General features: G+C 41.2%; 1 protein-coding gene across 7 annotated transcripts in view; it reads right to left on the bottom strand.

The window, feature by feature from the left end:
- Window positions 1-25,334, bottom strand: part of slc12a7b (solute carrier family 12 member 7b) — an 82,493-nt gene that overhangs the window by 37,042 nt on the left and 20,117 nt on the right. The window contains exons 1-2 of one of the 7 annotated variants that reach the window (XM_034861894.1): window positions 10,685-10,690; window positions 3,806-3,809 (exon numbers count right to left, since the gene is read on the bottom strand). The exons of 4 other annotated variants lie outside the window; for them this stretch is intronic. Coding sequence is in view for 2 of the 3 variants with exons in the window: in XM_034861890.1 (XP_034717781.1) it covers window positions 23,862-23,982 (121 nt within the window). In the remaining variant the exon portion in view is untranslated. Of the gene's footprint in view, window positions 1-3,805; window positions 3,810-10,229; window positions 10,479-10,684; window positions 10,691-23,861; window positions 24,274-25,334 lie in introns of those variants that run through there. 2 more of the 7 variants (XM_034861890.1, XM_034861893.1) reach the window with 2 other exon arrangements.

Below are 25,334 nucleotides of genomic sequence, written 5' to 3'. Positions count from 1 at the left end.
ATATATGAAAAAATAGAAAGTTATGAAATGATTGTTACAGGCCTAATGACACATAAAAGATCATTTAATTGATTCACACAGATGTTGTAGCTTTGTTTTTAACCACTCAGCCAACCTTCGTCACACACAGCACCCGAGTCATCTTCGGAGACAACATTCTAGCATCAAACTGTGAACCACATTCTGTCTTTGCTGCTGGGGCCGGTAACCTACACAGCAACCGACTGAGCAAATGATTTGAGTGAGCAGAGTGCTTCGAGCGTAGGGGCTAAGATACCCAACATGCTGCAGTCAAGTGTTAACAGGGAGGGATCTTTTTTTCCAGACGAATGTGTGAGCTCCAGATTACCTGTGGGGCACGAAGGGAAGCTCAGCTGGTAGAGCGGGTGCCCATGTGTAGAGGTTTACTCCTCGACGCAGTGGGTCCAGGTTCAACTAATCGAGAACTGGTCCCAAGAAATCTATTTAATTAAATTGTTTATTAGAATCGCTTGTAGAATCTGGTTTAGAATCTGATCATCGGTTCCAAATTAAACACATGCACGTTTTGGTTTCCGTGGCGGTTGCTGTGCGCACTTATTGTGTTTCAGCCACAGAGAACTGTAACACGCTCTCTAAAGTGTTGCTTTATTTAACATTGAAGCTGTATTTGAAGCAAAATAAGATGTTCCATAATCTGTAAAATAACCATGTGACCCGTTTCAACTCCAGACCTCAAAGAATCGTAACCGATAAGAACCGGAATCAAAAAGAAGAATCGGAATTGGAGTCAGATATGTTAAAATCCAAACGATGCCCAACCCTACATGTGAATAACTATATTGTAGTGTTTTCTATACACTTAAATAAGTGGTTGGTTTTAGGGAGAAAAAATATCCAAATAAAGCAGGGGGAAGATCCACCCATTTCTTTTCCATAATCAGCTTTACCAGATTTTGCCGGTTCCATCTGAAGGGTTCAAAGTAAGTCAAAATAACATGCTGTCTCAACGCTATAATTCTGAGTAAGGAGGAGTGAGAAAAGGTGTCAGCAATTGAAGTAGATCCCATTTCTTTAAAGCAACACGAGTGATGTTAAAACTCTGCTGGAGCGAACCTTAGCCAAACAGACAACAGCAGGGCGGTCGGAGAGCACAGAGCTCCGCCAGGGCCAAACGCCCTATGTTGCATTGTTAATGAAAGTGAACTCCAAAAGATTGTGAGTTCTTCAAAAATTGTCCATTGTGCTTCATAGACCAGAAAAAACTATAAATTAAAGCCAGTAAGACATACAATAAAACAATGAACATTATGTTCAAAAGGAATAAAATATTAAAAATACAACAGGAAACAAAACAGAGATGACTGTAAATGTCTTAAACTGAATAACATGGCAGCCCACTGCCGGAGCATCAACAAAGAACTCACACCAGGCAAGAAAATTAAACTATTGTTGCGTTTTGTTTGCACTCAGAAGTTGGATTTTCCCAAGTCAAAGTCGGAAACACCCCTGACCTCGGACTTCCGAGCTCGGAACTCTGACAGCCTCGCAGTACCCCAGGCTAAAAGTCCAACATGGCTGCCTCGTACATCAACAGTAGTAAAAGCTGTAGTAACATGCAGTTAATAGCACGTCTGTCTTATTTGTGTTGTAAACGCAGTCCTGTCTGACTTCAATCTGCGGACATGTGTTACCATATGCATAAAAAAACTAATAATGCGTTGTCATCAACTGGTACTGCTAACAATCTGGGTCAGTCTCGTTCTGGGTGCGATTTCCACTGCGATACTTCAACCAATGTGTCCCTGAGCAAGACACTTAACCCCTAGTTGCTCCAACCTCTGACAGTAATAGCAATGGTAAGTTGCTTTGAATGTAACAATGGCTAACCTCGCTAGAGCTAACCCCACAATAAATATCAGACTTTTAAATTGAACGCATTCAACTCAGGTGTGATGTCATTCCCAGCTCCCAGCTTCCGAGTTCTGAGATAAATGGAAGGCATGATTAAAGAATCATTCATCTGTAAAATGTCAGAAAAAAAAAATCATTATTTCAGAGAGCAGGTTGACATATTGGCTTATTCAATTTGTTTTTGTTTTTTATGATGAACCGTTAAAACGCTAAAGATCAATGTACAAAGAAAACTGCCAAATCAAAAATTTGAGCATCTAATACGTGAGAATATTGGGCATTAGATTTATGTTAACAGAGTAATATGAACATATCTGATGTGGTTATTATCACATTTATGACTTTTATCAGACGTGAAGAGTCAAACTGTTTTGTTTAAAGCTAATTGTTCCCTACAATTTAACACTGCAGTTAAAAAGAAACATCAACAACCATAGACTAATAGCTTAGTTTCCCACTATCTCACATTCTTGAGAGTCCATTGTTGACCAAGGCTCTCTGCCGGGTCTTCTTCATTCATCAATGGAGCTGTGGCCACAGTGGAGATTCAATGGGTAACTTTTACTGCTTGATCCAGCTGCAGAGGGAATAAGAGGCTTGCAGCGTGGCTTAGCCCGGTGGTAATCACAGGGAAAGTCGCTATGTCCTTGTACTGTGTAGCTCTTTAAAACACAGTCTGATAGCAGATCACATTAGGTGAGTGCACAATATTTCAATAAGCTGGGATAACGGGGAATGAATTAAAGATAACGGCCATTGTACTGCAAGGATGCGGCCAATGGTAAAATCATGCCGTCAGTCGTTGCTTAGCTTGGTAGGATGCGCCACACCACAGGTAATCATTGTCTTAAATGATACTAGCTAAATCCTCTTTGAGGTCCGGTGGCAGGATAAAACTGGCAGTACTGTTTCCAAATCAGGTGAGGTTTCTGCTTTTAGAATGTGCCGACGTGTAACATGGGTTTAGACGTCAGTCAGGGAGTGAACAGAATCGTTGAATAGGAATAGACTTGGTCGGCATTACTGGGAACGCCCACTAAAACGTCCTTTCCGTTGATACCGTGGGGGAAAACAAACCATTAGAATTATTGAGTGTTGACCTTGTTAGCGGTTAATCTTTACCCTTTTTCATATTTACGACATATTTTTTTTTTGCTTGGTCCAATTCCAAAAAGTTGCTGTGTGGCTTTCAGGGCATTTAATAACTAACTGAAAAATCCTGATCTTAAAGCGTAACTCTCGCCTAAATGCAACCTAGGGTCTTTTTGTGAATGTAACCAAGTCAAACTTGCGTCTGAAATTATAATTAGGACGGAAGTGTCACTCTTAAGATTGACTGTATTTTCAGTCTAATGGCCTTTTGAATGGGAGTGCCAGGGGAACTACAATGATAGCATCAAAATCACTATTTTTAAAACACTAAGAAGGCTCGACACAACATTAGACTTCCCTCAAAGTAACACCAGGGGCTCTACACATGAACTCAAGCATCGAGAACATTGTTTGTGCACAGAGTTTACTAAAAAGTAAGGTTTTAACAACTCACTGTAGCTGTTGGTTTTTACGCTATCAGCCATCTCGCCATTTAAAAAGGTGTCGATCTCCAAATGCAAACGAAAGGACTCCATAGGAGGAAATGTCATAAGGTCAATATTGTTTTTCACTAACAACAAAACAACAAATCATCCCTGTATTTATATGGAACTAAGCTTTAGGAGCTTTCCATCTTTGCTCTCCTTCCTGTTGCGTTGCATTCGGAGATCGATTCTTTTAACTGACAAGATGGCTCAGAGCGGAAAAACCAACAGCTACAGTGAGTTGTTCCTGTTGTGTCGAGCCTTCTTAGTGTTTTAAATTCAGGGATTTTGATACAATCATAGTAAAATACGGTCATTCTTAAAAGTGACGCTTCCGTCCTAATTATGCTATTAAACAAAAGTTTGACTTAAGTACATTCACAAAAAGACCCTAGGTTGCATTTTGACGAGAGTTACGCTTTGAGTTTTATATACTGCCGAATAGACAGAGGGAGCCAGTGTTAATTCCACTTAATATACAGTAGATTTAATGTACGTCGGATAACAGTAGAGTGTTTGATGACCCCGGGATAACGTTCCTGATAATACAGTCAGATTGACTCATCTAAGATTAGCTCACGGTTAACGTTAGCTGTCTCCCACCTGGAGACTCAATCAGGTAGCTAATGTTAACAAAAAATGTGGGGAAATTACACATCTGTTGGGTCGTTTGTCACTTACAATGTACGGACAATCCGACCCAATACGGCTCTTTTTTTATGTATCGTGCTCTGTCAAGAAACAAAGGTGCTTCTGAGGAGTTCATACTGGGTTAGCTCTATGTTATCCGGTCAAGGGGAAAGGATTGTTTTTCTCCAAAGCGACTCCGCTACAGTCCCAGCTGCGACGAGTCACTGACCAAGTGTACGGGTTAGATTACACCTGCCACAATAAGTCCAACATTAAATTACAGTATTTCCTCTTGAAAACAATGCCACGGTAGTACAAATATTACTGGAGGTACAGTATGCCTCTGGAACTGAAAGGCTTCCATTGTTTCACTAAAAAAGTAACAGAAAAAGACAATTCTGCATTGCCAAACATGATCTATAATGTTGTACATCACACGATAACGTGAGTGTCTGTTTTTTTCCTAAGGCTACTTTTAAAGTTCATTCTCATGTGCGATGTAGAACAAGAGAGAACATTTTAAAGTATCTATGGGTATTGGATTATTGGTCTGATAAAGATGTTCAAGATGTTATTTTGGGTTCTGAGAATTTGCTTTGGCCATTTCTGTTTTACAAATCTCTAGTATTTTTAGAGACCATTTCAATAGAATTCCATTTCTGGGCAACAGCCTGGCCCTTGATAACTTCCTGTCAGTTGATGTCATTCATATACACTTCAACAGGAAGTCAACTTTGGGCCATTTAGAATGTGTATGTTTACAACTGTGAAACACATAACAGCAATTATTTACTACAAATCATAGGGAAGGAGGGGCTTTCCCTTTTATTATAGTAGTAGTATAGGATAAACATGAAAGGGGGAGAGAGATGGGGGATGACACGCAGCAAAGGGCCGCGGGTCTGATTCAAACCCGGGCTGCTGCAGGTACTGGATGAGCTAGAGGCCGCCCCAAGATAACAGCTGTTTCTGACTGTTGCAAATTCATTAGCAAACTAAGACTTTTCCTGGTCATTTATGACAACTGAAAAAAACTGTTGTCATAAATGACCTAATACTGGTATTATGCTTTTATATTTTTCTCTGCTTTATTTTATACATCACTGTTTTTGTCTTCCTAATGTGGAATTAAAATGCCATGGGATCTCATGCCCCTTTAAGCTAGAAAGGCCTAAAATCAAATGGAGATGTGTGGCAACAGATTGTGTCCCTCCTCCATGTCATTAAATCCTCCAATGACCTTAAGTTGCACTTGCACATCACCATTCTTAACAAAGGTGCCAGCTGCCACAAATCCCAGAAGACGCCAAATACTGCAATTCCTGCAGTAAATATTGTAGGTTGTGTCCAAAACAAAAAGCAAAAATGGAAATAAAACATAGGGGGATTTTATGGAAGATGAAGAAGATGTCTGTACATGTCTGTCTGTCAGTCTGTCTACATATTATTCAGACGTCAAAGTGTGTGTGTGTGTGTGTGTGTGTGTGTGTGTGTGTGTGTGTGTGTTTGTATGTGTGTGAGTTAGTGAATGAGTGTGCTTCGGTGTGACGTTGAACAGTCCTGGGGGACATGGTCCAGATACATGTACAGTAGCAATGACAAGACCCTGGCCTAGTTAACAGATGGTAGTCTCTGTGCATAAAACACTTTTATCTTGGACTAACTCACTCTGTTACCTGGAAATTCATGTTTTTTTCCTCTTACCAAAAAATTACTGTTAACTGAACAACCCGGAATAATTGCTACAGCATCACAAAATAATAACTGAATGATTAGAAGTATGGTTTAGGGAGAAAAAAAAGGTTCATTTTGCTGAGCTGAATTTACCACAACCGTGTCCAGCTCTGCCCCCCTGACAAAACCAGCACAATTATAAGGGCTGCACAGGTACATACTGCAAAGATGTCAGCCTTCTGTTTGACATTATTAGCTATCCTGCATTGCGTAAAAAAGTCCTAACATCAGCTGTTCTCATGTGAGTTCAGGAATGCTGAAAGTGCACTGATCAAGCAGAGTCGTTCATATAAGGAGCAAATGATGTCAAGGAAGGTGTTCAAGGAAAGACCGAATGAATGCAAAGGATGTCCTATCTCTAAAATCCAGCAAAGTGTTCAGCCAAAGGGATCTCAGGGCATTTTCAAACCTGTCTGGTTTGAAACCTTGGAGCATTTACCCCCTTGGTGCGGTTTGTTTGGGCAGGTGTGAACACAGCAATCACACTCAGGTGCAGACCAAAACAACCAGTTACAAACCAGCGCTGATGTGCTTCGGTGATGAGAACGTAATCTGACCTTGATCCAACCCAACCACCAGGCGTACGCCGCAAGTTGGAGCTAAACGGCTCCTAGTCAGGTGTGCTTTGCAATCTGCTATGCATCACAAAATGCAAACTGTAGCAGCTTGCAATGTTTCTGTCACAGAAATACACTGGGGAGCCAAGTCGGGACAAGCAGAACAGACGTAGTGACGTCCCTCGCTAAGCATGTAGACATTTATATATATTAATAAGTGGCACAGGATCAAATACAATATTCCATTCCAACTCAAACAACTGCAATGGTTGAATCACATCACATTGTAAACTATGCATACCCATTAATTAAAGATCAGGTGTAGTCAACTGTTGACTAGAAGAAGAACGAGTCTGTCCAGTGCGATGCTGCTGACCCACAAAACCTGGACTTAGCTGTCAAACTAGGTGATGTAGGTCTACAATAAAACTGAAGGTGCATATATGCCAATTAAAGACAGGTTTTCAAAAAATAGACGAGTCTACAACAACAGGGCAAGTCTACACCAGAGAGGCCCTTTCCTTGGGAACATGCACTTCAGATTTAAACCCAATGCTTATGGGGAACCTGATAACTTTAATGAGGCAATCGGTAAACTGTAAACTCAGAATAAAGATTACTTTTCGGACTTTTTCCTTTATTTGATAGTGGATAGACAGGAGAGCTGGGAGTCAAAAACGGGTCGTTGCAAAGGACTCTACATGGTGAGCACGCTCTTACTGGGTGAGCTAGAGGCGAGGTGAGGAAATGTCCTCACTGTGGCATCTCTAATGTAACGTTACACTGCAGCTCTTATATTGTGTTTGCCCTCTTTTCCACACTACCCCTTTTTATTCTGCCTTCTGAATGTATATCAACATGTATTGTATACATGTATTTTGTTTTAAATACTCTCATCTCTTAACAACCTCTGAAAAACCACATGTACACTACCTACACCTACTGTGTGTAAGAGGTGATTCACTAACTATGCAACAGTCAGCTCTGCATGCTCTTGACTAGCAGGTGGCACCATTATATTGAGTATGTTACCTTGCTGTAATAATTTGTGCAATTTTGCAATTAACGGTTCAAGCCAGAATGAATACAGAACCCAAAAAAAACACTGGACGGTCATTCATAATGTGTGTGTGTGTTTGTGTGTGTGTTTGTGTGTGTGTGTGCTGTACTCTATAGCGCACTTTGTGAGAGGGGATAGAGTTAGTAAGTGGCAATGACCATACGCAAATTAAATCACCCCCTCTCTGGTTAAAACATAGTCTCGCTTAACCAGACTTTCCTCCACAGCACTGCGGAGGAAGGTCAGCTCGTCCACACAGCATTCAGGGATAGGAGAAAAACGTGCTTTGGTTTATTGGCATTTCTTTAAACCAATCACAATTGTCATGGGCGGTGCTAAGGTTCGCACGAAGCCATTCCAAAGCAGCCACGGGAAGGATCTTGTTTTGGTGGAACATGTGTACGTTCAAAGGTTGTTTTAGATGTGCAACAGAAAATTTAGATTGGACAGATGGTCTAGCTAGCTGTCTGGATTTACCCTGCAGAGATCCGAGGAGCAGGTAACCAAAGTCCTCAGAAATCCACCTTAGGTGAGAATTACAACACAAAGAAAAAAGAAGGAAACAGACATCTGCAAAAAGACATCCGGGGGAATTTCCTGAGGCACCGCAGCAATCCCGGAAATGGAACGCTGTGGATATAGACTAGATAAACAAGAACATCGCCTTCTCCCATAAAACCAAAGGCTAGTGTGGTAAAACACCGTGATACCACAAAACATTTGTCAGCTATGCAAACTGTCAAACTAAATTTGTGTCAGTTCAGTTGGAGACAATTCAGATCAATCTTTTGTTGATTACATTCATTTCATTATTTTTGTCAAGTTTAATATGGAAAAAACAAGATCCATTTAGAGCAGCCATTTTAAAGTAGTTATACACAAACAGCAAAGCATAATTCTGAAGAGAAACAACAACGTACAAGCCATTTGACAGGAACTAATTATGATGTGGCCCATCACTATGTATTCTATTTGAGCACTGTAGCAATAAGTGGTGGCACACTTAATAAATCATAATTAATAAAATAGATTGTTGCCTAAGACAGCACAAGCTTTTGGCCAAGACTTTGTTATGCTTTGAGCACAGTCAGGAAATTTAGAGTGAAAAGTGTTCCTACATCAACTACTCAAAGCGCTTTCACATAGTACAGAAACCATTCACACATATTCCTAAACTGTGGCCTAGGCTGCTGTACAAAGGGCCACCTGCTCATCAGATAAACACACATTTACACGCAATTTCTTGTCCAAGGACACTTTGACAATTAACTGCAGGGCCTGGGATCAAACCACTAAACTTCCAATTGGCAGATGCCCACTGAGCCACTGCCATCCCGTAGGGGGTAATAACTCATATTACTGTTGCTTTGGTCAAATTACTACAAATTGCCAATATTTTACAATACTGTTAGTCATTTTCCAAAACATTTTTAGACTGATTTCCTGCCTTTTAGGGGAACAACTGTTTTGAATTCATTCCAGCACACAACGCCACACATCAACTGGCCTCAACTTAAATTGACTTGAAATTGGGACACACAAGTAAATATATGAGTACCAGAGTGAAGCATTCTGCAAAAGTACAATGTGTTTGGTTGGAGTCAGGGTTTTATTGCAAGATAAAGCAATTATAGGTGCATTATGGGTTTTTGAAACTCCTCACTTCTGGTGCATGCTAGACTGCCCCAACATCTGACATTTAAAGTGCTGTCAGTGATGTTGCATAAGAGAGTGGGATTTCCTGGCCCTGCATAGGAAAGAAGTCATTAGTCAGGACAGTTGTCAAGCTGTCATTTGTTGTTAACGAAAGACTTAATGTTGCATGTCATGTGTGCCGTGTCCGTTTTTCCCAGCGATTTTTCCGTGTAATCACATCCCCGGCTAAAGAAGCTGCGTGGGCTGAACCATACTTCATCAGCGCTCTGCCCACTGATTGGTACAGATTCACCAGCGGGTACAGAGGATGTGCTAACGGTTAGGCTCAGCCTCTCTGGTCACTGTGGTCATAAATGAGCGTGCATCCTATTTATAACCACTAAGCTGCACACTGTGACGACACTGTAATCTGCCTAGCACAGCCGGAGTTAGCCCATGGCTCCTTGTACCAAGAAAAAAAAAAAGGATGGAAGGGACTAAAAACGGTTAGCTTTAGGAGGTCTAGACAGTGCAAGTCAAAAATTAGTTTCTCTAGCTCAAGGTTAACATAAAAAGGATACACGTTTCAGCTTCACGATAAAGAAGCAGCAAACAAAGCAGTTCCTGTACTATGTAAAAGCGCTTTGAGTAGTTGTTAAGACTAGAAAAGCGCTGTTTAAAATACAGCACATTTACATTTACAGACTATGTGACAGCACATTGCATGCATGTTTAGGATGAATTTCTCAACTCTTATTGGCAGAGTTAGTCCAATGCCTTGCCCAGTGATCCATACAGGATTTTAACTTAGTGAGCACCTAACAACAGAAGCACTGCAAACCTACATGCTGATCATACTTTTTATCATTGAACAATTTACACCTTATGTCGGGATACAAAACTCACACCAACAACTCATTTCAACCCAGATTTGTCTTTGGGGGAACAATTGATCTTGAGAAGAATCCTAACACAAGACAAAAAAAAAGTGTGCACAAGAGAGAGCCCAATAATAAAACCACAATCCTTAAATATCAATCCTCAATAGAGAACAAAATCATTACAAATAACCCCAATAAAGTCGAAATATAGTGGTGCTACTAAAGGGCAACGGAAGGAGTACTTTAGTTCTGAAAAACTTACCCTTCCGTCGAGAGCCTCGCCTCTGCTCCATTCTGAGGAGCGGGGCAGGAAAAGGGGGCAGAAGGAAGGGGGGTTCTAGTATTGGTCCCTGGGGAACTCCAGTTATGGGGGTCCAACGTATAAAGATACTGCTAGTAAGGTCCAGAAGTCAGGAATACTGCCTGTGCTGTGTGGATAATGTGAGGATCAGCTATTTCTGTGACAGCATGTGTGTGTGTGTGTGTGTGTGTGTGTGTGTGTGTGTGTGTGTGTGTGTGTGTGTGTGTGTGTGTGTGTGTGTGTGTGTGTGTGTGTGTGTGAGTGAGAGAGAGTGACAAGTGGCCTGTGACGACGATGTCAGTGACATCAGCCATGCATCACAAAGCACCCTCACACCGACAGACCTGCATGCGCGCGTGCACGCACACACACACACACACACACGCACACACACACACACACACACACACACACACCTCCCCTTCCTCAAACTCCCTGAGCTTCTGATTCCTTCTACACATACAAGCACACCCATGCGCCTGCGTGTGGAAACACAGACACACACACAAACACAAAGAGGGAGGAGCAAAGTAGGCGAGGGAAGCAGAAAGCAGTAGTATATCCTTACGGGACAGTGGCAGCAGAGAGAAGGATGGATGGAAGCGCACACACAATGCAATAATGTATTTTCTTTTCTACTGAAATAATTGTGGCACTGACAAAGCAGAGAAAATGCTTGTCATCCAAAGTAAAAGCTGTGCAGTATATCTTTTAAATCGATAATCCTTTGCTGCCTCAGCGAGCGGTGTAATTTACGATCAGACCTCCTCCTGACTGACCTCCAGGTTGGAGGTGTCATGTGTGGAGATAGCCAATCAATCAGCAAAGCACAGGGAGCGCACAGGACAATACACCTGGAGGCTACAACAACATACTGTACTACTGGCAGGGCTGACACAGGATTCTCTCTCTCTCTCTCTCTCTCTCTCTCTCTTTTTATTTATTTATTTGGAACATTCTGCCTTCCTTGCTTTTTACTTGAAATGTAGGCCTTACGTTTATTGTGCTCAAAATACTTGTATTTATGGTCAAAATATTTATTTGTTTCCCATACAAATCACATACAAGTTCAATGAATGACACACATTTGAAAATTGGCAATGAATATTGTTGAAATGATATAGAAATGTATGTTGTTGATTTTGTTTAATAGACATAGGAGTAGGCTTTAGAACAGAATTTAGACATTACAAGGTATGGACCTTTGCTCGGAGGATATTTGAATTGAATAACCCTGTTGTATACTGGATTTTATAGGATACTGGTACGGAGCCATGCAATCACAGGCATCTTTACAACCGTTTTAATGTCAACAGATGGTAATTATATAAGCTATAATATAATTATTGTAAACTTAACTAGGGTAAGACTGGGTAACCCCATAAACACAGGTAGGGTTGCAACTAAGGATTGTTTTCATTATCTATAAGTCTGTGGACTATTTTTCAGATTAATCTTTTGGTTAATCCTTTGGTCTAGGGCTGCAACTATCACTTATTTTCACAGTCATTAAATCTGTCCATTATTGTCTCGATTAGTCAATTAGTTGTTTTGGTCCTTAAAATACTAGATAATAGGAAAAATCTGTGTTTTTGCAAAGCCCATGATGCTGCTCTCAAATAGCAAATATATTTTGTTTACTGTAACATGTAGGAAGCTGGAATAAGAGAATGGAATCAAACCCATTTCTCCATTCCCAAAATTGTTGGTGATTGATTTCATGTAACCCTAATTTGAACGTATGTGAGATAGACTGAGCTAGAGGTTAGTTAAAAGGAGCCAAGGATGTGCCCCAGCCCCACAATCTAGGCTAGACAAGGGCTGATCAACCTCTGCCCCAGCTATTACACCAAAGCTTTCGTGAACCTAGCACTCGGATCTCTACCTTTGTCTTAGCTACCCATTGATCTTCCTGTCTAAAAGCATGTGAAGGGGTCAGTAATCACTTAACCAGATTAGGTTTATCCTGAACTTTTTATAAAACACAGAAGCCACGCCAAGGCTCCAGGGTTAAGGAAGACACGGCTTTGAAGCCACGGACAGTTTCTGCTGCCGTCCTCTGGCCAACCGTCGGTCAAGTGCAGGGGTCGATGCATTGAGCGTAAAACATGATCGCCCTCTGGTGGCTGGCTCCAGTATAGGTTATTACTAAGTCAAGTCAACTTTCAAGTAAAATCCCGCCCCTTTGTGTTAGTGGTTGGGACGTGGTCCAAACTAACGCTACACGTCAAATCATTTTTACCAAAGATTTTTACTGTGTTTTTGGCAGTTTCTTACTACGAAAAATGCCTTGACATTCAATACCCAATTTCAAAACCTAAGGCATAAATCTCATCAGTATCAGTGAGCCAATAAGGACGCAGCATGCTACTACCAAGATCTGATCATGTCTGTGACTGGCTGTCTAACGTTACACGTCGAAGAGACACGCAGGCAAAACTTTGCAATTTATATAATTGGTATGGAAAAAAAGTATTGTTTAAGAACCGGTCTCAGAGTCCCAGTGTTGGTATCAATATTGAATATTTTTAAACGACAGCCTGGGGCTGGGGAATAAACTGTTTTGACTCAGGAGAACAATGTATAAATAATAATTCAATAAATTGATATTATCTAAAGAAAACATTTGCTGACAAGTTAAAATTAAAAAAAGTCCACCCAGCTTCCACTTGTCCGAACATCCACACTCTGCATCTTATATTGACAGATGTGGAGAAAGCAGAGCTTAAAGAGGGACTATCAAAACCCAGTAAGAAGGATTTAGTAGTATCAAGTTCCACTTGGTCTGATGTCAGATGGCTGCTGTCTGTTACTTTGTGTGTGTGTGTGTGTGTGTGTGTGTGTGCATGCGCACAAGTGTCTGTGTTGCACTTAATGACGTTCTAAGCCTTTAAACCCTTCAGGTAAACAACACTGTCTGTTATCTGTTATGCAATACACAGTATGGGCAGGAGTGAAGGGACAGAGAGACGAGGGTTACAGACAGTGTGTACTAGTGTCTAGGGTTATGGGTTTATTGCATACTTTAAAACATCCATACTGGGGAAATCATTGAAAATTGATCTGTTACACTCCCTCAACTGTTGAGTAAGAGAATCAGATCATCACATTCGAGGAATTTGCTTTGTTGTTTGGTGCATACAATACACATATTAAACTAAAGCAAATACTATTGCAGATACTACAACCAAAGCCAATATACCATAGCTGTTTTAAAATTGGAAGCTGTATAACTTTTGTGCAGGATGTGCAAAAATATGTTTGCAGGGGATGTGCAAAACCTTTCAGAATGGGGACTATGTTCAAGTCAACTTTCCATCCTATAGTGACTTTTTTTTAACTTATTGAACTTGTGTAGGTATATAAGACGAGGACACATATGTGGACGCGGCTGAGACAGTGTGGGACTATGTCAGAAAGAAAAAGGGAGCAAAAAACGACAGAGAATAAGGGTCTGCCAGGGCTTGTAAGATCAATGTTATTTAGCGCCGATTACACCTGAATTCTCGCTCCCTTGTGTAAACACTGCATGAGATAGGTCGCATAATGACAGATAGTGATTGTTGGCACAGATAAGATGCTTTTAAAAATGTCTCTCCACTGTCAATGCTAAACAGTTAGTAACACAATAGTCCTGTTTTTGAGCTGAGATGGATACAGAGCCTGAGAGTTTGTGTTTCCCGTTCTGTTTTGATATAGAGCATCTGGGTTTTTGGCTGCGTTTCGCTTGCATTTCTATAGCTATAGCTAGTTAATGACATGTACTAGAGACATTAAATGGGAATTAATCTTTCACAGTTCAAGGTACTACAAATCAAGAGCATCAAAGGCATTTAGATTATTATCAACACAACAGAAACTGGAAACATATTGGTTGGCACACAAGAGTAATGTAATTCTAGACAGTTGACATTCATCTGTACTTCTAGATTGCAAAGTCATCACAAGTGAGTGAAACAGCATCTGGCCGTATCACCGAGTCCTTCCCAATTGTTCTGGCCTAACGTGCAAATGAATCAAAGTCATGTGATAACAAAATCATCTGACTGCTGGACATGAAATGGACTATGTAAATCACACGCAAACAAGCACGACACACACACACACACACACAATACAATTTAGGATTTCATCCTGAATCACACCAGACCATTATCTGACCCTTCTATAATTACTCCCAGTGTCTTCTTCAAATGTAGCAAAGCCAATTTAGAGGGATGTGATGGCCTTTGGAAGAGGCGTATGTCGCCATTTCAGTGCTCCCAAAAATTCAATCTATTTTGGTGCAAGTGCAAATGTACAATGTCCAAATTATGTTTTTGGTTTGTCAGGGAGCTAAATCAGTCAGGCCTGCAGCGCCGTGAGAAGCCGCTGACACCAAAGCTCGGCTATGTGACGATGTTGTCAGCTATACTGTAGCGTCTCTAAAGTTGGCAGAGATTAAGTGTCATGTGAGAACCGGTTTGCATCTAGCTACGACATGGCTTTTTGGCCTCTCATCTACGATGCAAATCTCGAGGAGACATCTAACTTGTACCTCTACTCTTCTAAAAGTCTTGGCTCCCCGCCAGCTTTGTGGCTTGTAAACCATTAGTACAAAAACAATCATGTCCTAGTAATTTGCTGAAGCTCTACTCTTTGTAAAACAGATGAGAAAGCAAAGAACACTCAGCGTCACATTAAACAACTGTCCGAAATCACCACTATAAATATATTGTTATGTTATAATGCCTCGTGTACCCTCACATTTGATAATGGAAATGTAGGGACATCGTCTTCGCTGTGGAAAGTAAGACTGCTAACAGCTGTTGGTGAACTGTTGATGAACACATTCAAGGGAGGGGACATTTACTTCTCACAAGACTTTCACCAAAGAGCTACTTTAGAAGGTAACTACTCTTTTTTCAACCTGGTTTTTCCTATGTTTTATTGTGTAAATGACTGATGGGAAAAACAATCTTTGACATTGGTCACAGGCCAGACTGCAATGTAACCCTAAGGGGAAAATGTTCAGCTGTAGTTTATTCATGAAAAGTGTTGTTTTTGCCACTGAAAAGCTCAGAGTGAGAGTCTGCAAACATTATGGAAAGGATCTCTACAGATATACACCTTTAATAAACCTCTCAAAGACCTTTCTGTTTAACCAGAAACAGCTCTGAAGTCCCTAACGCTAAACCCTTCAGACTTCAAAACAGCACTTTTAGTGTGTATAGAGCCAACGGCTTGTCACATGCAAATCGGTAAACTGTGTTTATTTCAACCAAAACTAGAGTTGTGATGGTTGGAAAAGTGGGAAGACGACCCCAAAACAGCCTTTTTATTTTGTTTCTGTCAACTTTGAATGAAGTGTGTTTTAGGATGCTAAAATTACTGTTTATTTACATGGAGTCTGGTGGGTTTAGAGAAAACAATTTCGTGAATGTGTTCATGTTTACAAAAGGATCTTTCTCTTTAACAGAAAGGTCGACCTCTTTAGAAATCCTTTCCTTAATGTTGTCAAACACTTAGAATATTAACCTGAGCCTTTCAGTGGCAAAACCAGCACTTTTGGGAACGTAAATACAAGATGCACAATTGACCTTTTACCTTAAATTGTAGCTTGTATTGCCTAATACTTAACGCTAGATTTTGTTTAATACTGGACCAGTGTCAAATATTGTTGTTCCGATTAATCACTTAGACACAAAAACATATGAAAAATCATCTCTATTGGTTTGCTTCTGATTGGAGGAACAATGTCACACCACGTCTAATGTAACAGACATGTGAAATGTTCGGCTTGTTAACATAGCCTAGTCAAGTGAAAGGAACTGGAGTTTACCATGTTTGTACAGCCAATGTACCGATGTGAACGAAAGCCATATGACCCCTGAGGGCCTCACACAAACTACAGCCAGTAGCGACAGAGTATATCTAGAGAAAAGCTACAGCCACAAAAATGTGTGTGCTTTTTGGTTAAGGGCTTATCAGAGACACCATATTGAGAGCAGGGAACCGGTGGGGAGGAGATCTCTGAACAGGAAGCAGGAAGCAGCTGTCAGGTAGGACTGTCTGACTAAATTTAATTACATTTTATGTCATTTATAGCATCAAATCGGAAGTTATTTCAGGACACTTTTCATATAGAGCCCACTTTGTCTTACAGAAACCCAACATTCCACAATGAGCAGGCATTTGGTGCGACGGTGGCGAGGACAACGTCCTTTTAAAAGGCAGAAACCTGGAAAATGTATCCAGGTGAAGGCCTGAAAGAGATACTAGCTCTATGAAGGGATGTCTCCAATACAAATGTTATCATCTGGGCCCAATTTGATGTACATCATGTGTAGGATTTGGTTTCCCAGGTACAGGCCAAGTGATGAGTCTCAACCTGAATATTTTTCCTGTCCTTATCTTCGCAAGCCTCAAACAAAACCTCAAGCCCCGTGTTCATACCGGTTGTGTAGCTTTGAGAACCTCCCATTTTTGGCCATATCTCAGTGAAGTTTACATTTAAGTTTGATATATTTTAAGTGTTAAGCAAATGTTTGAGGTCTAACAAAGGTGGCTGTTACTGCTGTATTTCTTTTTCAACATGTAACACACACACACACACACACACACACACACACACACACACACACACACACACACACACACACACACACACACACACACACACACACACACCCTGTTTCAAGGCTGGCCTTGCTAAATCAAATATTCTGTGGTTTTATTTATTTTATTTATTTCACGGCACATTGTGTCATGTCCCAGTCCTTCTCTCATCCTACATTTCTAAAGTAACTTCTCTCTCCCCCCTTTTCTCCTCCCTGCATTCCTTCTTCACTCACATACAACACACACCAGTCAGCATACTACACCACAGAGACAAGGGACGGCCTTGACTAATACTCAACTTTGTCATTGCACATGTCACAAGTACATAGCAAGGAAATGTAGTACGCGTCTTACCAGAAGGGCTTTAAGCAGTGATTAAATAACATACGCTAGTATACAGAGTACAAGGTCTGCAATGATAAATAAATATATGTGTCTATACGAGTGTCTATTACTACAGTTATGTGCAAGCTATGAACAGGCTATGATTATGGCTATGGTAATACATAATAGATTGTGCATAATTGTGAGTATTGTGGGGTGTTATTTAATATGTAATATATCTATATAGTGGAACTGAATCTGAATGTGTTTATTGATTGCATAAGGTATATTGACCTTAGTGAAACCAATGTTACTTTAGGAACACCATCTTTACAGAGAAAAAAAGACATGGTTAGCTTTCACAAGGACACAGGAAGACTTCCCGTCCCTCAAACCAAACGGGGAACTAATGTACATAGCTAATAAGCCATTCCTCATACATCCCATAATACATTTCCATATCCTGTCATTATCAACCTCAACTCAATCTCAAAGCTTCTTTCCAAACGTTACAGTTCAAGCAGTCATACCAGTCATAGTCTATGTCCACAACGTTCCACTTCCGGGATTGCTCTGGTGCCAGCGGAAATTCCACCGGATTTCCCTCATTTAGGCCGGATGTCCGTTACCTTCTGCTTTCTTCGTGTTGGAATTTTAAACTCGAGCTGTTCTGCACCGGCACCGTGCCTCTGTCCACCGCTTAGTGCCGCCCATGACAATTTTGATTGGTTTAAAGAAATGCCAATAAACCAGAGCGTGTTTTCCTCCCATTGCAGAAGGTTGTGTGGACCAACCAGACCCTCCTCCGCAGCGCTGTGGAGGAAGGTCTGGCAATGCAAGACCATAGGACTCATAACCCAAAGCAGAATGTAGAGGTATGAACACAGGTCATTATGTTCCCACACTGAAGGAGCCCTCCCTGAATCGTTGGGGATTTTGAGAAGCTCCCCTTTGGCAACCTGTTGCTTTATTTCAACTACACTGATGGTTGCTTGGCAGGCTAATGCAACGCAAAGGAAACTTATTTGCACAAGGATTCAATGCAAGTTTTGATACAAAAAAAGACAACAACTGTCTAGGAAGAGAAATGTACACATGGATAACAATTAGGTTAGAGATTAAAGTGTTATTCAAAGAGTTTAGATGCAATGGTACACGGTGAGAAAGTGGATGCTAATGACTGAAATATTATTGGGTAAACTATTTGACTGAAAAGGGATAAGTCACCCAAACAAATTATCTAGGTTCTCACACTACAGATGAACAAGGATCACTGACATAGATTGTAAGAAACTAGTTTAAGACAACATCAGGCTGCCATCATGATTGCATTGTAGCTTGATAAAAAACATAGGACGCTTGTAAAATACAGCTAGTGATATGGGCACCATGACAAAGCAAAGAGACTAAACAACATAATAGTAAGAGAAGCAGCTTTGAACAGAACCAGACCTGCTTGGGAAAAAAAACAGGAAACACATGTCTGGGACAGACGGGCAGACGGACCAACGGACAGAGGCAGCACCCCCACAGGCACTTGGTCCAATCGCCTGCTTATATTCATCTTAAACAATACAAAAAAGTTGCCTTTTAATAAAGCAGCTTTGCATATAGCTTTGTAAACAAGGGATTTATTGGGTCACAACCGACCACTTTAAACACTCATACTGCTACTGAAGCCAAAAGCTCCACATACTGTGTGTCATTTGTTCAAAAGGCGTAACTTTGTGCAGCATTGTGCGTTAAATCTACGCCGTAGGTACACCTAGATACAAACCCACGGCCTATGCCGTTGCCTTAGATGCACCTCCCAGAAATCCACACATCGCAGTGACGCAGACCGCAACAACTTCAGGATTTTCCTGCAATAGAGAAAGTTTTGGCGCCTCCCAAAGAGGTTTTTAGCCAGCGCCGAAGGTACGCTGTACGATAGCACGCATGAAAAACCTCAGGTTCAAGCCTGTATCTTAACGAGCTGCAGAGGGAGTCTTTCTGCTGGGCCCCGTTTACGTTACAGCAGTTAAACCGTATTTGACACTATGACATAACATTGCATGTCATTTAGCTGACGCTTTCATCCAAAGCGACTTACAATTACTATATAATAAGCAACAAGGGGTTAAGTGACTTGTTCAGAGACACACACCTTGCAGTTCATATGCATGCCAAACAGTAGGGGATCGCAGTGGGAATCAAACCCTTAACTCCCACACCAAAGGCATGTGTTATGTCCACTGCTCCATCACCACCACCTATGAAGGTTAAACTTTGCATTTAATCAGCAGTTTATATGCATGCCAAACAGTAGGGGTGGTCCTTTACACTACTACTGTATATTCAACATCACTAATAACTTATTGATCAATAGGATGTATTTCAAAACACAAAACATAACACGTCATCACATTTTATATTCATAACACGATTGTATTATGGTACACATTAGCTACAACAGTAATGGCAGTCACCTTATGCAAGTCACTCTCTAACTTAGGAGCAAAATGTGCCTTCAAGGCCTGTTCATATTAACCAAATGAACTGGACTTTGTGGTCAGGAGTCGGATGCTAAAGCTTCTCTATTTTTATATTTTGATTTCTTACCTGCCACCAACATTTTGTGTTTTCCTTGACGTAAATTAAGATGTTTCCAATATAAATGTGTGCCTATAAATGTATCAGACAACAGAAAATACTCTTCTGATGCCCAAAATGTCTTGAAGGGAGGACCCCCAGACCTCCCGCTTAATATCTGTCCCCCAAATGCCCACTGGTAGAGTTGCATTTCCCCCCTACTCATTTTTGGGTTCTCCTTTTCCATAAACAACATTAAAATCAAGAAGAGGGTTAACTTTTCCTGCTCCAGATATCCTATCAAGATACACTAGAATGACGCAGACACACCAGCACACAAGTATAATTCCTAGGGCAAAGGCTCTGCATGGAGCCTGCATACTACTATCACATACATTCACTCTTGGGGCGTCAACTTGAGGTCAACACAAGGCTGTTCTTTTTTTTTTTATCCCACGCCAGCCACAGAATTTCTGGCGATTACGTACGCTCCTGCTCACACACTGTCCCACTGCCATGGAGAGTCTGATCGTGCCCCTATGCAACCCTGTGTTCTCACGAAAATCTGTCTGCCCTATGTGGCAGAGAAAATAACACAAATGAACCCCTTATGGATTTTATTAATCTAAACCAGCACAAATACAGCTGCCTAGTATGTCAGCTTTAGATAACTGAAGATAAACTGAAGATAAACTGAAGATAAGCCTTTATAAATAACTATTAAAGCAAAAAGAAACAACTTCAGCAAAAGGCAGTGTGAACTTATAGATCCAGACCCTCATATTAACAAAAAACTAGAGCCGGGTGGAATCCCCAACAAGAAGAGGGGTAACAATAAGGTGATGAAGGGACTTTTTAGCCAAAGAATTCTCAAGATAATAGAACCATCAACTCAGCAAAACATAGTCAACCAGAGACTTTCAGTTCAGTAACACAGTGCAACCTACAGTGCACAGACACTGTTAGGCCTCACCAACAACAATGGTACTGGTTTCTAAATGTTTTAAAAAGCGCAGTTAATAACACTGTCTATGTGTGTTTCATTGGTATAAGTGTTTTAATGTGGATCCACATAGAGGACGGGAACAAATAGCATTGAATTGACAAAAATTTGATGTTGGCATATACAGTTTTGTGAACACTTGTTACTTCCTTCCTTCCGCCACAGCTACAATGAACTTGTGTTGTGGACAGCCTCGCCACAAACACTTTTACTAGACAACGCCTTTGTGTAAGTACATTTGGTAAGAAAAAGGGACAGTTTAGGTGAAAGCTTTTGAAAACAGATAAGATTCGGGCCAGGAAGCTTGAGCTGGTGATATTTGGTTAAGTTTACATTTATGTGGCTGACGCAGAAGTAAAATGACTTCTATTTCAATTTAAGCAAAACTCTAAGATTTTACTTTAATTTGAGTTTTTAGATTTCATTTCTTGTTAGAAGAATGGCTAACTGTGTGTCATAGAGTAGAAGAGGGTGACACAAAACACCCAAAAGGGATCGGAGTCTGACATTATTTGCTCTATTCGTTCACTTTACCAGGACATTAAACAAAGGTCTCAGAAGAATTGAGGGTCCTGTAGGTTTTACAAAATCCAAATAAGACTTTTTGAGACCCTTTTGTGACCTTTATGAATAAAATTTAAGCGCTATATCACGACATGAAAGTACAAAGAAATGCAGAGCCACAAAATTACCAGACTCTTTAAGCCCTTTAAATACTGGGTTAGATGCAGAGATAGCTAGGACACAAAGCTCATTTTCAAAAGGAAAAAGGCAACGGGAATAGAGACAGAACCGAAAGGGAGGGTAAGACAAACAATGAATTCAGAGTGGAGGAGAATAACTGGACATTACATTACAGCACGGGGGCGGGGTCTCACCTCCCCACACTCAGCCAACAGGATGCAAGCCAGAGGAATAATCAATAACAGCGACTGCTATTTGACCCAGCCATCCCTACACAACATGATCAAGGTCCCTCCCTAGTCACCCTTCTACCATTCTGAACCATTCTCTTGAACTGCTGCTACTTACACCCTGTACTTTATGTCCGTACTCTATGTTGATGTTGTACTTTATGTTCACATAGTACTACAATAGCATTTGTACATTCCATTGTTTTAACAACAAAGTTCTTTTAACCTACTCTTACTTTTTAACCTAATCTCACTTTACATCTACTTAAACATTTGTTTTTCTTGCACTGTAGCTATGTTACATTATGTTGGTGATGGCGGCATGCACACAAACATGCACAGTGGGAAACCAAAGCACGCCGCAGTCTGATACCCTGCATTACCATCATGATAAAATCCCATTCTCACTCCAGATGTATGCAAAATCTTACCCAGCATGCAGCTGTAATTGCAGCTCCACGGCAGAAATGAAATACTGGCAACTGATTTGCTCAGTGTAACGTGAAGTGCTGTAATAGAAGACTTCACTAACAACAGTCTGGCAAAACATGGAGTGTAAGAGAGGGGTTTGTTAAATATGCACTCCATGACCTCTCCCTGCTGAATACTCTGAAGAAAAAGGAGAGGGCTTTAAAATGTTGCCCTGACTTTATGCCTTCAAAACAGGTAAATATCAGGCTGATGCTCTTGGCAGAAGCCAAAGAGAAGGGAAACTGTTTTGTTCAAACACCAAATATCTAATGTTACACTGATCTCCAAGTAGAATTAATTACATGTCAAGAAAAAGGGATTCAGATTAGTGGGGCAAAATTAAGCCAAGTGTTACCAAGTCCAGAACGCTGGCCTTTTACCATTAAAAACACGTAACATATCAGGCTTCGCAAAGTTATGAAAGGTTTTCAAATTGGTAATGGGGGCAGATTTGCTGAACTTCACATATAATACACAAGTGCTATTCATGTTAATGGATGTCTTGTCCAGGAAGGTTCACATAGGTATATGTATCATGCTTGAGACAAATGGCACAAATGTTAAGGTTATCCTAGTCTCGCATTGCCAGACCTTCCGCCACAGCGCTGTGGAGGAGGGTCTGGTTAGTCCACACATTCCGCAATGGGATGAAAACGTGCTGTGGTTTATTGGCATTTCTTTAAACCAATCACAATTGTCATGGGTGGTGGCGCAACAGTGCAGCTGCAAAATAGCCTCCGGAAGGAATTGGTTTTGGTGGAACAGCGTGTACGTTCCACAGAGCACATTCAGATTGGACTGATCGTCTAGCTAGCTGTGTTGATTTATCCTGCAGAGATCTGAGGAGCAGTTAACCACAGTCCTCAGAAATCCACCGGAGTTTAGAATGCCAATACAAACAAAGCGGAATGTGACGGACATACGGCCTAAAAAGAAGGACATTCGGTGGAATTTCCGGCGGAATCTGGACAATCCCGGAATTGGAATGTTTTTGATATGGATTAAGGTTATCATGTTGTTTGTTGCACACTAAAGTTCACAGAAAGGTCTTCAGAGGGTGAGTCATGTCTGAGGTTGCAAGGTAATCAACACAGAGAGATGTTAGGATATGCAAAAGTCACGGGTGTCCCAATTAGAAGCATATGTGCTGGTACTGTTTTGTCACTACCTGGCAACCTGGCAGTATATTGAAACAATAAGAAATAGAAAAACAATAGAATTTTGAAAGAGATTTGGGCCAAACAGGAAACACCGGCTTGAAACAAAAATTCACATGCAACTCCATTGATCGGCAGTGGCGTGTGAGGGGAAACCGTCATCTCACGCAGTTGCTGGAAAATGAACAAGCCTTCCCTGAAATCCACTCTCTTCCCTACACATTATCCACCCACACACAGCCCATAAACAGTTCTTTCTAAAAACATAGGAAACAGTTACCCCTGCAATAAAGCCAAATTATAAGCGTCCCTGGATACTGTCTGCAAAGTCTGGGACTTTCTGGGACCGCTTCTCTTTCTACGGTCACAGAAAACTAAAGATGCGTTTCAAACTTTCAAAAGGAGCAAAGACTGGTAAGATGTCACTTCAGAATACAGATCTGTGCTTTTAGGGGAGCTTAAAAAGTTGTGAACTTTGAATTAGCATAACATATCTCATCTGCGTTAATCACCCACCTGACGGAGCTAAAAAAAACAAAACGTGGCATCTCACCTGTGGCGTCTTCCTCTTCCTCTTTCAGCACATTGTTGTCATCAACATCATCCTCCTCGTTCCCCTTTTTTGCCTTTTTAGTGTTGTCCTTCACTGGGACAACAGTGAAGTTGGTAGGCATTTTTTACACCATGTGCTTCCTCTCAATGTCTCCTGTTTGCCGCACTCTTATCTCTTTCTCCTCTCTCCTCTCTTTCCCTCCCTCCCTCTCGGTTCTGCTGCACCTCCCTCTCTTCCTCTGTCCAACAGCTGTCACTCCTCTCCTTTTTATGTTCTCCTCTCAGTTGTTTGCTTTATCAACGAGACTTACTGCCCTGGTTTACTTTACTCCTGTGTGCAGACGTCAGGGCGTACTTCCGAGTGTTTGTCCCTATCGCTAGGATTCTGCTGTTCACACATGTGACCCCGAGCCCCGACGCACCAACTATCCAAATAAGGAAGAGCACGACTGTCCCGCCCAATGGGGGCAGTACCCACAAACATACAGACTAGCAAAAAAACATGACATGCATTTATGTTCGTGAGAGTGTGAGAGCACACTTTCTGTGCCTGAGGGCAGAGCCTCTGCCTTTGTTCAAAGAGAGTTGTTCTAATGAGGAAGGTCTGCGCACCCAGAAACACATTTATATTTCCTCCCTTCCTATGCAGTGTTATTTGAGCCCATGTGCATAACCAGAAGTGGGCAGGGCTGATTTCAAGATGCATACTGGCCATTTAAACACACACCCCTGAAGAGGCTTAGCACACATGCATGGACATGCTAACACACACATTCAACCTCTGCACTGCATGTACATGTCATTAAAAGTGTAATGTGTGTTACTGTGAAAAGACATAAACACACAGGAAGGGGGGGAAGTAAATCAATACATGTGTCAACCTAATGCTCTTATCTCTTTAGAGCAGCCTCTGAAAGGTGCAGTGTTGACAACAGAGCAGAAGAATTATGAGAAAATGTGGGCAGTGGCAAACCCGTCACTATTTTTTCAGTGTCATATCTTTTTAACACTGTTTTGGTGTGGAGTGGAGGGGGCAACAAGTTTGTGATTTACATGTTAATATGGAGAAAACGTCAGTCTTCTGGTCCACAGCCCACTGCTTTGAAGCCCAGCATCACCACACAGCTAGCATTTGGTATTGACCTCAATGAGTTCAACTGGAAATGCTGAAAGGAAGCCTGCTTAAGGAAAAAGCCACAGCAGCAAAATGTTTCATTCATTCCTAATGCTACAGCCACATTAAAAGGTCATTAGAGGTCCACCCAGAACACCCCTCTCCCCCTTTTGTTCCCCAACATGGGAAGGGTGGGGGCTGCAGGATAAACAGTACAGTCAAAAGTTTGGACCTGCCTCTTCATTCATTTGAACTGGAAAGTGTGTCCAAACTTTGGACTGGTAGTGTAGGAAAGGGAGGAGGTGGAGCAGAAGAACGCAAGAAAAGAGACAGAGACGGGCAGACAAAGTGACCAAATTA

This window comes from Etheostoma cragini, chromosome 22, assembly GCF_013103735.1.
Source record: "Etheostoma cragini isolate CJK2018 chromosome 22, CSU_Ecrag_1.0, whole genome shotgun sequence".
NCBI lineage: Eukaryota > Metazoa > Chordata > Actinopteri > Perciformes > Percidae > Etheostoma > Etheostoma cragini.
Note: the sequence above shows the minus strand (reverse complement) of the source record. Positions and strands in the feature narration are given on the sequence as shown.